Source organism: Protomyctophum parallelum, assembly GCF_964188405.1.
Source record: "Protomyctophum parallelum genome assembly, chromosome: 3".
In the NCBI taxonomy this organism is placed as follows: Eukaryota; Metazoa; Chordata; class Actinopteri; order Myctophiformes; family Myctophidae; genus Protomyctophum; species Protomyctophum parallelum.
Window position 1 is genome coordinate 50,952,281 of NC_139698.1, and position 14,483 is coordinate 50,966,763.

Genomic DNA, 14,483 nt, shown 5'->3' on the forward strand with positions numbered 1-14,483 from the left:
CAATTCAGTGCAGAAGAAGTCAATAATATAACAACTGTCAGTCGCATGGTCAACATTTGCAGTTGTACAGATATGTAAGTAAGTATAACTAATGGGGTAACAGGTTGGTATAGCCTACTGTAGGTCCTGATGTGTGTTTATCTGCTTGGTAATGGTAACCTTCCCTCCTCCCACACATTATAGTCTACTGAGTAGAAAATGTCATCCTCTTTGCTTTTTCATTGTTCTTTGTTGCATGCTAGATGGCACTGTAGTTTAAAATCACTGTGTGATGATTCCTACTGAGGCAACTTCAGAAATATTAGCAAAATACAAAGTCTAGAAGACATCACAGATACTTACTTACTTACTTACTTACTTACTTACTTACTTACTTACTTACTTACTTACTTACTTACTTACTTACTTACTTACTTACTTACTTACTTACTTACTTACTTACTTACTCACACACACACAGATAACATCAACTCTACATATGCATTTCTCCAAATGTTGATCTGACTATACACAGCTATATAGTGTCATTCACAATAATGTTTTTTTCAGGTATTGATCTTGCTGTGTCATTCTATCTAGATAGATATTCTATCTATGTGTGTGTAGTTCACTTAGCCTATACTTCCTGTATTCCTAACCACCTTCTAAAGAAAATGTCTAATTTCTGTGCAGTTGATAGGTAAAACACTGGATTCAATAACAAATTATTGATTTTGTATTGCTAAGCAGTAAGACGCCTGAGGGCGAGAAGCGACCTCGCCCTTGGTCGCGTGCACGGGTGACAGCAGACTGCTGGGCGAGCGCTGGCGCTTTGGCATGGGGGTTCAGATCAACATATGCGCCTGGGTGACAGCAGACTGCTGGGCGAGCGCTGGCGCTTTGGCATGGGGGTTCAGATCAACATATGGAATGAATTCTGTTCTGGCCATATATGGAGCGTGTCTTGAGTGTACAGGGTTTGATGAGGTCAGATCAACATATGGAATGTCAGAACAGTATGGAGATCTAAGGGTTTGAGGTCAGATGTAGAGTTGCTGGCCAATATTGATGACATCAGGGATCTCCATATATGAGCATTCCCCTATATGGGCTTAACATTGATGACATCAGGATCTCCATCCCTGATGATGTCACGTGATGTCACAAGACATGACCATATATGGGGGTAACAGACTAACTAACTGACAGGAAATGCGCGCTTTCATAGTAAATGTGAGCTGCCGTCGCAATTATTTTAATTTAATAATGTCTCTGTAGTCTGTAATTAAAGCATGGGACAATAAACAATTGGAGCATGAAAAAAGTTTAAAGAAATTTGTATCTACAATATTACACCTTATAAAAGTAATTTTTCCAGATATATAACCAAACACACTCATGGCATTCTATGGAAATCAAATATTGTTCTACCAAACACTGAGCTGCATACGTTTCCACAAAATGTAGGTTGGTTTGCTAAACCAGCTCCATGGGATTTAGGTAAGGAGACTGTACTCAGCACACACAGTCTGCTTTTCCTTCTGACGTAGTTCTGACATAGTCTGAAGGCATGATTTTGGTCATTATCTTGTTATCTAGGATGAACCGAACAACTATATGGCATTCCAAAATGCTATGGTACCTAGCCCATTTGGTTCAGGGTCCCAGTCACTCTGGACTCTGGATCCATGTTTGACAGTGTCTGAAGCTGTTGATTCTCAGAATCTGTTGTGGCTTTCTGTCTGTCAAACATCTTCCTGTCAGAGTTTCCTAAAGTTTCTATATCATGCCTTTTGATGGTGTACTCACTAGCTTTCTTAGCTATTACTCTAAAAGGAAAGACATAGGCCTACAGTACGCTTTTATAGTTCTGCCTGTCTTCCTTTGTTACTTTAATAGGACTATAATGTTTCAGTTATTGGTAACCTATAAACTTTGTTTACTGACCTCTTACCTTCTTAACTGTGTACAATTTCAGGTTATTCACTGCATGCTCTTAAATCTTTTAACCCATAGCTGTATCAAAACAAGTATTAGAGTATACAATATCTTTATTGTCCTAATGAAAAATTGTTTATTCATGAAGGTATTGTCGTCGTCCTGAAGAGACACAGACAAAGACTGCAAGCTGCAGCAGGACTGGAAATTATAGACCACAGATGAAGACAAGAGAACTAAATCATGCAACATCAACATTGTTTTACTGACATTGTATAATGATACAACTCGACATCAAATGCACCAAACTTGTGTTCAGTCACTGGGGTCATCATAGACAATCGATTACAATGTATATTCATCTTTGATGCATTGAACATGGTGGACCCTCTTGTAAACAAGTGTAATGCTTAATTGGGTCGTCCACTCACAGTTAACAGTCTTTGTATTGAGTTTGTGCTTGAAATGTACTGTAATTCTGCAAACTGTTAATAAATATTTCAATCAATCAATCAAAAGGTCTAGTAGCACTCAGGTAGCCTATATTCAGCACTCACCTGGCCTGAGAAAGAGAAGGGGTGCATTTCCCAGCAGGCAAATTGGTGCTGCTGCCCCCTCCCAAAAAATATTATTTATATTAAACTCCACTCCACACATTGTATTTCTTATTGGTGCAACCCACAACAAAATACCTTTTGTTTTGTTGCACAGGCTCCACCCACAGTATCCAGCATGACGTAATTCTCGCCTACTGGTGTCATTCAAGGCGACCGTTTTTAGTGCATACAACTTTCATACAACAGATTGAGTCAGGTTTTGTGCGTGTAGAAATGGGATTAATTGAATATGTCAACACATTTCTTCCCTTTGATTTGCCTCGTTTGCATCATCTGTTTGCACTAGTTTCTCTGGTTTTCATTGCTTTTAAACTCACTAAACTGATTATCAAAAGAAGACAGTGGGTTCGCCATTTCGAACCCTTTCCTGGACCTCCTGGACACTGGCTGCTCGGCCACGTGAACGAGGTAAATAACTAACAGAATAACAGAAACAGTGTTACAGAACTTTGTCGTGTTTGTGTTGCGAATTGCGATGTGCGTTCAGGTTGTTGACTTTGAAAGGCATTGAACCCCCACCATGAAATGTTCTATGAGCAGGGCCTGGCTGTAAACAAGTTCTTGAGCTTAGTCCAGTTACCCTGGGTAAACATAGTAACTTTGCTTTGCTTTGCTTTGCTTTGACCGTCACGGCTGACGGCACCACATCACATTCACAATAAATGCCGCTCAAATGGAAATATTTTATAATAATACTGAGAGACTGTGTTATTATTACACTGTGACATTATATCAGTGCTAATTAGACGATCATTTAAATGGGATAAATGTTTTTTCTTCACTTGCAGTTTAAACAAGATGGGACAGAATTGGAGAAGATGGTGAGGTGGGGGGAGCAGTATCCCCTTGCCTTTCCAATGTGGTTTGGTCCCTTTGTTGCCTTCCTCAATATTCATCATCCAGATTATGTGAAAACCATACTAGCAACAACAGGTGTGTGTGTGTGTGTGTGTGTGTGTGTGTGTGTGTGTGTGTGTGTGTGTGTGTGTGTGTGTGTGTGTGTGTGATTGATTGAAAAATGTATTAACAGTTTGCAGAATTACAGTACATTTTAAGCACAAACTCAATACAAAGTGTTAACTGTGAGTGGACGACCCAATTAAAACTCCTTCAGCGCCACATGGTGGTCACCAGTTTAGGCTCTGAGTGCCAATTCTCCAATTATAAAAAAAGAGAGGGCGTTTTAAAAAAAATGTAAAAAAAAGAAAAATTGTAAAATAAATAATTTACGGGCATGGCAACCAGTGCATAGTTGATTTAGATACGGGATGACGTCCCTGGCACTTAAACAGTGCATTACACTTGTTTACAACAGGGTCCACCTTGTTCAATTCATCAAAACATTTAGAGACATACAAATAGACACTTCTATATAGTGAAAGAACAGAACAGGAATTCATCATAAAGGAAGCAAAAAGGGAAAAGATACATCTACAGTGAGGGGAAAAGGCGGTGGGGGGGGGATTCAGATTTTACAGGGGCCATTTTACAGGGTGCGTGTGTGTGCGTGTGTGTGTGTGCGTGCATGCGTGTGTGCGTGCGCCATGCGATGATAATTAATCTAACCAGTGTGTCCAATTCAATCCATCTATTTTCTCAATAGAGCCCAAAGATGATATTGCATATAAATTTCTTCTCCCATGGATCGGTAAGACAATCTCGCCTTCTCCACAACTATCAAAGCTGAAAGCTTGACTGGGAATCTGAATGTCACACTGTATATAAAAGATCTGTAATTGTGTACCTTTATAGCCTACACTTTTCCCTGTGTAACAAATGTAACATTTTACATTTAGCAACATTTGTCTGGAACTTGACGTATGCATTGTTTTATGAGTGCACTGTAAAATCCGTCTTAACAACTTGGACACCAGGAAGTATAAGATATAGAGCGTCGCAGTCCCTCCCCCTTTCAGAACGACGAGTGGCCCAGGAAATGAAATGCAATGCATTTCTCCCATAGGATTTTCTTTAAAGGACCTATAGCATAAAATTCAACTTTTTCAATTTCTTTTGTGTTTTTGGGGCTCCCATGTGTGTTTTCTATCCCCACAAATAACCAATTTTTAACAATCAGGCCTTCATGTCATATGGGTGTTTTAATGGAAATTGCTCTCAGAAACAGCTCAACTGATTTTGGCCTCATCGTGATGTCACCCTACTTTGTATAATTACTCCTTTTCTTCAGTCTTCAGTTGCAAAGTTGCATTTCCACTTTGTTTACAATGTCCACCATTGTTGATTTTCCAAGCTGGCATGGAATGGAAACAAGCCGGGTTTTTATCTAGCATGAGTATTATAATGACTCAAATAATCTGCATATCAGCACCCTCTCCACCTCAGGACAGTGTGGTACTGCAGCTAAAACAGCTTTCAAAGTCCAGAAAGAAATGACAAGGCCTGGTTATATCAGAGTGGTGATTGAGGCTCAAACCATTAGAAATAACTTTGAGGGACATAGACAATATGATTATTAAATATTAAAATAAGTTTTAAAATGCATGTTATTTGCGCTTTAAGTATTTATTTAAAGACGGTTACGCCGCGGACAAAGCCAACTCGGATCGTGACAAATCATGGCAATGAACACAATGTTTTGGGCCGATCAAATAATTTATAAGAAGAAAAACAAAACAAATAGTGTTGTCTCCTGCCTTTATTTTCTTCTTTCTAATGATTTGATCGGCCCAAAATATTGTGTTCGTTGTCATGATTTGTCACGATCCGAGCTGGCTTTGTCCGCGGCGTTAACCGTCTTTAAATAAATACTTAAAGAAAATCATATGGGAGAAATGCATTGCATTTCATTTCCTGGGCCACTCGTCGTTCTGAAAGGGGGAGGGACTGCGACGCTCTATAGGCTATAGGGCATAAGTAGTTAGGGATATTTTACTGGATTTGACTGTGTGTGAGATGGACTCTCTCTTCATGTTTCGTCCTATCTAGGAGAGGGTTTACTGGTGTCAAAAGGTCAGAAGTGGTTTCGCCACAGAAGGCTGCTGACACCAGGCTTCCATTATGATGTTCTGAAGCCATATGTAAAGCTGATGTCAGATTCAACCAAGACTATGCTGGTATGGTTACAGTCAAAGCTACAGTAGTCCAAATATGAAATAAATTATGTAATCTATAAGTGGAAATAGAAATAAGAGCACAATTCACTCATTCAAATTAGATCTTTTTGTTTTTTTGATTATTATCTAACAATAAAAACAAACATTTAGCTGGATTTTCTTTTTCAAATCCCACACATCTCATAGTACACTGTATGTGCATATCATGTTGTTGTTGTAACATGCATGAAATAATAATTAATTTGTTATTATTGTAATAACTAACTAACTAATAATAACTGATTAATTTATATTTACAGGCATTTTAGAGATAGTTGTTGATGTTAATGTATGCCCTTTTGTTCAGCTCCTGTAGAGAAGACATCTGTTCTTTCCCCCTTCCAGGACAAGTGGGAGGGTTACGCCAAGACCAACGAGTCATTTGAGTTGTTTGAACATGTCAGTCTCATGACACTGGACAGCATCATGAAGTGTGCCTTCAGCTGTGAAAGCAACTGTCAAACAGAGAGGTCAGTCAGTCAGTAAACACACTCATTTTCTGACCTTATTGTTGACTTCTTACATCTCTAACCACTTGGGAACATCTTCTAAAAAATAGCAGATCTACAAGCTCACAACTTGCGACAAGTGAGAGCTTGTAGATCGGCTATTTTTGGCGAAGCGATTTGGTGTAGACGGAAGAAAGCGGTACATTGGTAACTCAAGTCCGGAGTGGTTAACCAATAACTACATTAACCCTGGCATCCCTATATATATACTGTATATATATATATATATATATATATATATATATATATATATGAGCTTGTAGATCAGCCTTTTCGGTTATAAGGCTTATAATCAGATGTGCCCAAAAGGTGCCCGACGTACTGAAAAAGAAGGGACTCCCACACACTGTCTTCAAATGCAGTGAAGCAACTTTATTTGGGAACCAGCAACGTTTCGGCCTATACGGCCTTCATCAGGCTATCTTTATGGATAATAATAAAGATAGTAATAAAGTCCCTTCTCTTTCTTTTCCTAAAAAAATAATTAAAAAATAACAAAAACAAGCAAACCTCCACTACAATTAGGAGGAAATGAGGCACTGGAGCAACTCAGGCAGTTTAAGAAAAAAGGAAGACATTCCCCCCCCATCTCATTTCCCATTAGAATTGAGTTTGTCTTATATGTATAATGTAACGCCACCGCCGATATTCCACAGCCCCCTCAGGTATTTATTTTTACCTATTTTCAGCAATGGGATCACAATGTTTTTGGTGGGTAGACCTTGTTAAGATTTTAAGATTTTAAAAGTTGAGTCCAAAAACAGTGTGGGCACCCCTGGCTTTGAGTGCTCAATTTGTAACGTGGCTGATGTTTTTATGTACTCCTGTTTTTGCACTCCTGCAATGATGTATTTTTTTGTTTCCTACACAGGAAACACATTTCTCTATTTGATACAAAATCGTATATTTTAACCATTTGATATAGTTGTGGTGTTTATATGTGATAGGTTCATAAGATGGTTTATTGTACAAAAATGTCATTTTTTCTATCATAGTTACAGTGGAATTAACGCATACATCAAGGCAGTGTATGAGCTCAGCGACCTGGTTAATCTGCGTTTCCGGACCTTTCCTTACCACATCGACGCAATTTTCCACCTCAGCCCACATGGCTTCAGATATAGGAAAGCATGCAAGGTGGCTCATAGTCATACAGGTAGGCTGATATTCATCCGATGAGGACTTGTTTTCCATAAAGATGTACATCAATTTGGGATGGGGGGGGGGCATCAGCATCCATCGTTCCATATTTTTGAGGGGCGCTAGCCCCTCCTATGCACACTGCACAGCTTTGTGTGTTTGTAGCACGGCACGGGATGATTTGATTGGCTGATGTATGATGATATGAGCTTCACACAAGTGTGATTTTTTAAATAAATGGGATGTTTTCAAAGGAATACAAAAGGTCATTTTTGAAATAATTGGAAGAATCATCACACAATTGTAGGTATAAAAGAGTGGGACTCTTTCTTTTTTTTGTGATGGCTCTCAACATCGCAGTTACAGGAATAGTTAGAATAGAGAAGAGATAATATAGAAGTAAGGAACACAGAACAAGTCTAAGAACCGGAAGGCACAATCAGCTAAATGTATGATCAACATTTTACTTTGAGGTTTGCTTTAACCACCTGTTATGTGACTTCACCAAATCATGTCCACCTAACGTACACCTGAGATACACGAGAGCACATTTCCAATACACTCCCATGATTCATTGCTTTGTAGAGGAAGTCATACGAAAGAGGAAAGAAGCTCTTCAGGATGAAAAGGATCAGGGCAGAACCCAAACCAAGAAACACATGGACTTCCTGGATATCCTTCTGTGTGCCAGAGTATGTCACCCCCTCAGTCCCTTCAATTTGCCAATATCATGGACCCGAATTAAACTACCAGTGTATTGTCAAAGAACCACAAGCCATATGCCTTTTTTGTTCAAATACATAACTTATTCCATGTGTTTTTGTATTTCTTATTATATTGAACATCAGGCACTATTTCAACCTACTTTCTTCCCATCTTTTTCACAGGATGAGGCCCAGCAGGGTCTGTCGGACGAGGACCTCCGGGCAGAGGTTGACACCTTCATGTTCGAGGGCCACGACACCACAGCCAGCGGCGTCTCTTTCACACTGTACTGCCTGGCCTGCAACCAGGAGCACCAGCAGATCTGCAGGGACGAGATCATACATGTCCTGGACGGCAAGGACACAGTCGAGTGGTAGGGTCACTGTGTTAAGACTGTCACCATTGTTGTGGAAGTCAATGATTGTCTGATGATTTCGCAGATAACCTCAAGTGATAACCTCATGTCAGATAACCTCAAGTCTCGTTATCCAGATGATCAGTTATCTCCGTCGGCACCTGCCACCTACACTGATATGTCTGGGGAAACCTAAAATCAGTAGGGGCTAGAACAGCAGCGAGAATGGCTGCTAACAAACCTACGCCAACCTACTGCTTTGAAAACCATTCATATCACCGTATCAATATGATGGACCATGCATTTTCATTGGTTCTGCGATGTAGTTTCCAAATTGTGTCCGCACCCAATTTTAGCCCATGCATTGAATTTAGATATCACCAGATTATTTATTAACCCGGGCACCCATTTTGGTGTTGGCATCATGTCGTGCTTTAGCTATTGAAAAATAGCAGATCTACAAGCTCATATCGCGCCACCGAGTGGCGCGATACGAGCTTGTAGGTCTGCTATTTTTGAAAAAAATCGAAGAACGACTGACATTTTTAGAATCTGATCTCAGGTCAGAATGGGTTCATCAGACCAGTGTGTGTCCAGCGGAAACCTCCGTATGAATCTGATCTCAGGTCAGAATGGGTTAAGGATCCCCATTAGTCCTCCTCACCACAGGGAAGGTCTGCTCTTCCTGGGGCCCAGACACTCACACTTCACACTCAAATGGAATTCCACCATTACATAGTTAAAGTAAAACAAAACAAAACAACAAATATGATTGAAGGTCTTCACATAACTATAAATGAGTTATCACATAAACATATTACTCTCTGGTGGTCAAATGCAGAAATCACATGCATATGCATGTGCAGATGTAGTGTACAAAAATGTATCCAATTTCAGAGGGTATGCGCGTGAGCGGCGTGACATCATCATCAAACCAGGAAGTTATGCAGGAATGCCTACTGAGTGGCAAAAAACTACTTTCTGGCCTTGACAGCCCATGCATCCAAACAGAAAAGAAAACAACGTTAAACAATGTTAAACTCACTTTGCATGTTGCTTTGCCACTCGATGTGCCATTCACTTTAAGCATGCGCATACCCTCTATAGACAGTCCAAACATTAAACCAGCCTACTAAAGATAACTTCTTTACTAATCACGGCTTCCTTTAATTTAGTTTTGAAGCTCGATTTATTGCCTATCCTTATTATATGTGGTGGTAGCCTATTCCAAAATGTTTGCTGTTCTACAATAGACATTACTGTTTTCTTAAGCGCATTAGTTCTTGGTAGGGGCAGAGTAAAGTGAACACCCAAAGCCTGTCTGGTGGCATAGCCATGTCTAGTATTGGTGGGTTGTAGCTGTAACAAATAATGGGCAGGTATGTTAAACAGAGATGTCACAAGGATACATGCCAAGTTTGCCAACCTTTGATCCACTCTCATCCAAGAGTGTGACATGCATCCACTCAACACTACTCCAGATACCGATACCAGATGCATCAGTAAGCAGAGATCTGTGATTGTCTGGCTATGCGAGACTAAGTGCACCAGGCATAGAACGCAAACTCAAATGATTGTTTCGTTTTTAGTCTTTTGTATACTCGGCACCTAAATAAAAGGCTCTAAATGTCCGTGCTGCTCCAGTCTCTTCTACTTATGCAAATAAAATGATTGTTATTCTCACTTTTCTGTGGATGGCGAAAATGGTCTCTGACACTTTAATAATAGGTATCTGCCTTGTTTTTAGGGAGGATCTCAGTAAACTCCCGTACACCACCATGTGCATAAAAGAATCCCTCCGTCTTTACCCTCCTGTACCGGGAATGGCACGAAAGCTAACCAAACCTATGACCTTCTTTGATGGAAGGACTGTGCCGGAAGGTAAGTGGAGTATCTGTGGCTGATTACAAACTAATGAACAGAATGTAATGAGTTTTTCCAGATTGCTGTTATCTGGAGCCAATTATAAGTATTCTCTTTGTCATAAGCTTGCTTGCCTACCTCTGTCATCTCTTAGCTCACCTATTGTATAAGATATTAAGATTAAATATTAACTTGTATTTGTTTTCTCTGTAGCGGTGTCACAATGACCTAGTTTTCATTGTATTGCACCATGTCAGCTTTGTACCACATACAAGTAAACTACTAGTAATTCCATTGCAATATTGCATAATTTAAATACGGCTAAAGTTGAATTATATATAATAGTAACAAAGAACATGTGTGTACTGTAATGACAAGTTGCCATGTCAAAGCTGCCATGCAACAGGGAGGGTCATATAATTTTACAGTTCACTGTTTGTTTGCTAAACATAATATCCTTTATTCTAAGCTTAATTAAAAATAATCATATTTTTATCTAATTTCATTTATGTTTTTGTAGGTTGTCTTGTCGGCACCAGTGTCTATGGAATATGTAGGAATCCAGCTGTCTGGGAAAACCCTCATGTAAGCACACCCTCTGAGCAAACATTGTTTTCTCTTATGGCCAGTTCACCAAAATGTCATCTTGTTTTACAATGTTTAAGACATTGTACACTCTTTGCGCTTACATTTATACATTTTATTGTATACCCTGTTGACCACTTTCACCATATCTTGCATTATCAAAGGTGTTTGACCCTCTCCGCTTCCTGCCCGAAAACACAGCAAAAAGGTCACCCCATGCCTTTGTGCCCTTCTCTGCTGGCCCAAGGTTTGTCTCCACAACACCCTGTAAAGCCCAACACACACCGTCTGCGAACGCCGCGCGTCAAAACAGCCGCCTCAGTTATTTTTCAATGAACCTATCCCACACCGGCGGCGTCCGACGCGCGTCCACGCCTCGCCTGACGCTCCGCGTGCCCGCGTCGCTGCGCACCCGGTGTGTGCTGGGGTTAACTCAGTGTGGCCGGATAGACAGGTTCTCATATTACTAACTATAGTATTCACTGCCATGGCTATTCATTTGCATCCATGTGACCAAAACGCAGTCCCTTCTTCAATGACGCTAAACAATAAGTTGTTAGGTGTTCAGTGCAGGTTAACAACCCATGCATAACTAAACGATATTTCATATTCCATCCTAATTGGCTAACATGGGCTTTCAAAGTTGGCAGGATTGGCCCGTTTTGAACAAAAAGCCTCAAATCATGAACACAGTGTGCAATTTACGTGAAATCTTTCACAGACTTTCTTACTAGGCTGAGGAATATATCCCACCCTTTTTACATTGGTCTGTTATAGCGCCACCAACAGGTGGATTCTTTTTTGTTTTTGGAACAAAATGCCTCAAATCATCCAATTGCCATCCAAGTAAGAAAAATGACACCCTTTTCACATTGGCCTATTATAGCGCCGCCAGGAGGCCACAACCTGACCTGCGCTAGTGGATCTAGTTGTGTTTACTTTGCTTGCAGTTCTGTGTGGAGCACATTGAATTGCCTTACAAATAAATACAAATAAAACTGCCTTGCCTTGCCTTAAGTGGTAAAGGGAACCGCCAAAGCACTCAATCAGGCAAGGAAAACAGCTTAGACAAAACTCTTGAAGGGAAAAAATAAAAGGAGAAAAAAAAACTTGGGAAGGAGTCCAGTATGCAAAAGGTGCAGAGGGCAATATCCAAATGAAAACAAAAAAACACATATTAACTAACTAAACAGTCAACTTGTAACCCTTCTGCATGCACCTCATGTGCTTGACATTAACATACAAACTCAGTTGTGTCTCCTATTTCCATTTGCATGCCCATTGTTCCTGCATATACTTTGCTTCTCTCAAGGCTGTGTGCTATGAGCCTATGAGTGAAGCAAAACCACCAGTATTGCTTTTCATTACTGCCTAGTAGAAAATAGTGCTTCATTGCTCACATTCTTCTCATTGCTATTCCTTGTATTTGTTCTTCTTGTCATAGGAACTGCATTGGACAGAACTTTGCCATGAATGAGATGAAGGTGGTGGTGGCTCAGACACTGAGGAGGTATGAGCTGATAGAAGACCCTACCCAGAAACCCAAGATTCTCCCTAGACTTGTGCTTCGCTCTCTTAACGGCATCCACATTAGGATCAAACCTGTGTAACCAGGGTGCTGTGGCACGTGGCGCGGAGGATTCAAAACCTAGTCTCCAGTCTCCATGCTGGTGGGCAAGACCTTTACTAGCTGCGCATAACTTGGTAAAATACCGTAATCAACTCTAGCATGTTGTAAGATGATGACAGGATGTTCGGGTGACAAAAATGTGTTACAGGAATAACCATATCTGTCTATATAATAACCATATCGCACGGACATACAGTACAATATATATATATTTTAGCTCATCTTTATATTTAGTTTGAACTCTATTAAAGTTGTGCTTGGCCATCTGAGAAATGTGTGAGGTTTAAATATTTGTCATGTGCTATCTTATTGTATTATGGTACATACACTACTACTAAAGTCTACTACTACAGTGGTGAATTTCTTTGAGAAATATAATTTAAAGGGAATTTAACACTAATTCTGTTTGTCATTTTGACTTGCACTGTAACTGTTTTTAATGAGCCACACTTTGCACATTGTGAAACATTTTGAATACAAGTAACTGAATTAAAAGTACTTTGTTAGACTTATTTTTTTCAAAGAGTGAATAATAAATGTAACTTCTATTCCGAAACTTCAACTCTCCATGATTTAACCCTGTTTCAGGAGGAGCTACATGTTGGTTGTCTAAACAGTGAAGCTGTTTAAGTGTGTGTGTTAAGTAGGTCACTATTCTCCATGGAACGCTTGGTGGATCTGGATCATACACCAACTGCCAACGACGTCAGACCATTAACAGATTTCCCTGGCAGTCATTGGCATTGCCTTTTGCCCCATAAGTGAAGCACGAACACTTAAAACAGTCCTCACAAGACACCTGTCAATGTTTACATCTGGTCTCCATTATTGTCTTTTGATAGATGTGCTCAAAGTGCCCAGCGAGGACAGCATTATATTCTTCACCAGTGTTGCAATACAACTTGAAAACCATTAAAAGGTTAAAGTGTCACTGTGTCCGTGGAATAAACTGACCAGTTTTACAAGTGAAATATCAAACTGAATGAAAGGCTTTCATTCAAAGCAATACATCTGAAAGTCTCACTAACCAGGAATGGAAATATTCAAGTCAAGGAGCTCAGAGTCAAAGTTCCATTTTTAAAAAGTATTTACAGAGAGCTATGATTACAAAATCCATTCATCCAAATGTAGGCCTAAAGTTTGGGGCACAAGATCAATGCAAAGCCTGGACAAATACAATAACTTTAACAAAGCAAAAGGCCCTCTTTAATTTGGCTTTCAGAGATCATAGCATCTCTTACAGAAACTGAAAACCTGTTTTGACTCACAGAAAGGAGTACCATTTGCGTCAACCTCAAACTGTATAGACAAACTGTCAGTTGGTCTCCATAAACCTTTACATCCAAAATTCCAAATTCTGCTTAGTACACATATGGTATATACTTAATGTTAAATGTACAGTACTACGTAGTGCACAGTATAGTTGGAATACTGTTTTGAATGCCTACATAACTATCACATTCAGTATACCAACACAGCTTACAGCCAGATAGCGCACACAATTTGGATGAGACTGCGTAGCTCGTTTCAAAAGAAAACATTTGTATCTTTGATTTCTGTGCACAAGTCACCATCTAGTGGCTAGCAGGATAAACTCCCCATTATACGTAGTTCCAAAATTAGGACATGTTGGCCTAACATTGGCAACCAAGATGATGGCCACATTATATCTTAGAACGTCTTAATAAAATAAAGTTCCTCTTTTGATTAAAACTGAACTCATTTCGTATCCAGATGCTTCAGTCGTTGACAATTCATCTCGTATAAAAGCGTTTTATCCTTGCTCAATAGTTTATCAAAATAGATCAACATAAAAGTGAGTGGAAAAAAACATCTAACATTTTAGTTGGGGGGGGGGGGGGGAACAAAAAAAAAATACAACAAAACCATACAGTATAAAAGTATCTGTAACTCTGTGGTGACACTATATTTATGATGCCGGACAATGGCGAGTACGCCAAACCAATGCTCTGGGGCACAACCACTTGCTGCCAACTCTTAGAAGACGTTTCTCCAATTCCACATGATTCTGCAACATTCAGGCGCCGT

The 14,483-nt window shown here is 39.7% G+C and overlaps 1 protein-coding gene across 1 annotated transcript; it reads left to right on the plus strand.

Moving 5' to 3' along the window:
• Positions 1-2,684: 2,684 nt before the first annotated feature.
• Positions 2,685-12,423, plus strand: cyp4t8 (cytochrome P450, family 4, subfamily T, polypeptide 8). The gene is made up of 12 exons (XM_083760585.1): positions 2,685-2,942; positions 3,323-3,467; positions 4,138-4,182; positions 5,481-5,608; positions 5,993-6,117; positions 7,152-7,312; positions 7,882-7,988; positions 8,184-8,374; positions 10,104-10,237; positions 10,740-10,804; positions 10,969-11,051; positions 12,249-12,423. Exons 1-12 carry the CDS (start codon positions 2,748-2,750, stop codon positions 12,412-12,414), a joined length of 1,545 nt encoding a protein of 514 aa, XP_083616711.1. The 5' UTR covers positions 2,685-2,747; the 3' UTR covers positions 12,415-12,423.
• Positions 12,424-14,483: the final 2,060 nt, after the last annotated feature.

Bases quoted from the DNA above. Each gene is read 5' to 3' on its own strand.
- cyp4t8 (XM_083760585.1), top strand. From the start codon at position 2,748: ATGGGATTAATTGAATATGTCAACACATTTCTTCCCTTTGATTTGCCT. The intron at 2,943-3,322 runs GTAAATAACTAA...CTTCACTTGCAG, and splicing joins TGCTCGGCCACGTGAACGAG to TTTAAACAAGATGGGACAGA. The intron at 7,989-8,183 runs GTATGTCACCCC...TCTTTTTCACAG, and splicing joins ATATCCTTCTGTGTGCCAGA to GATGAGGCCCAGCAGGGTCT.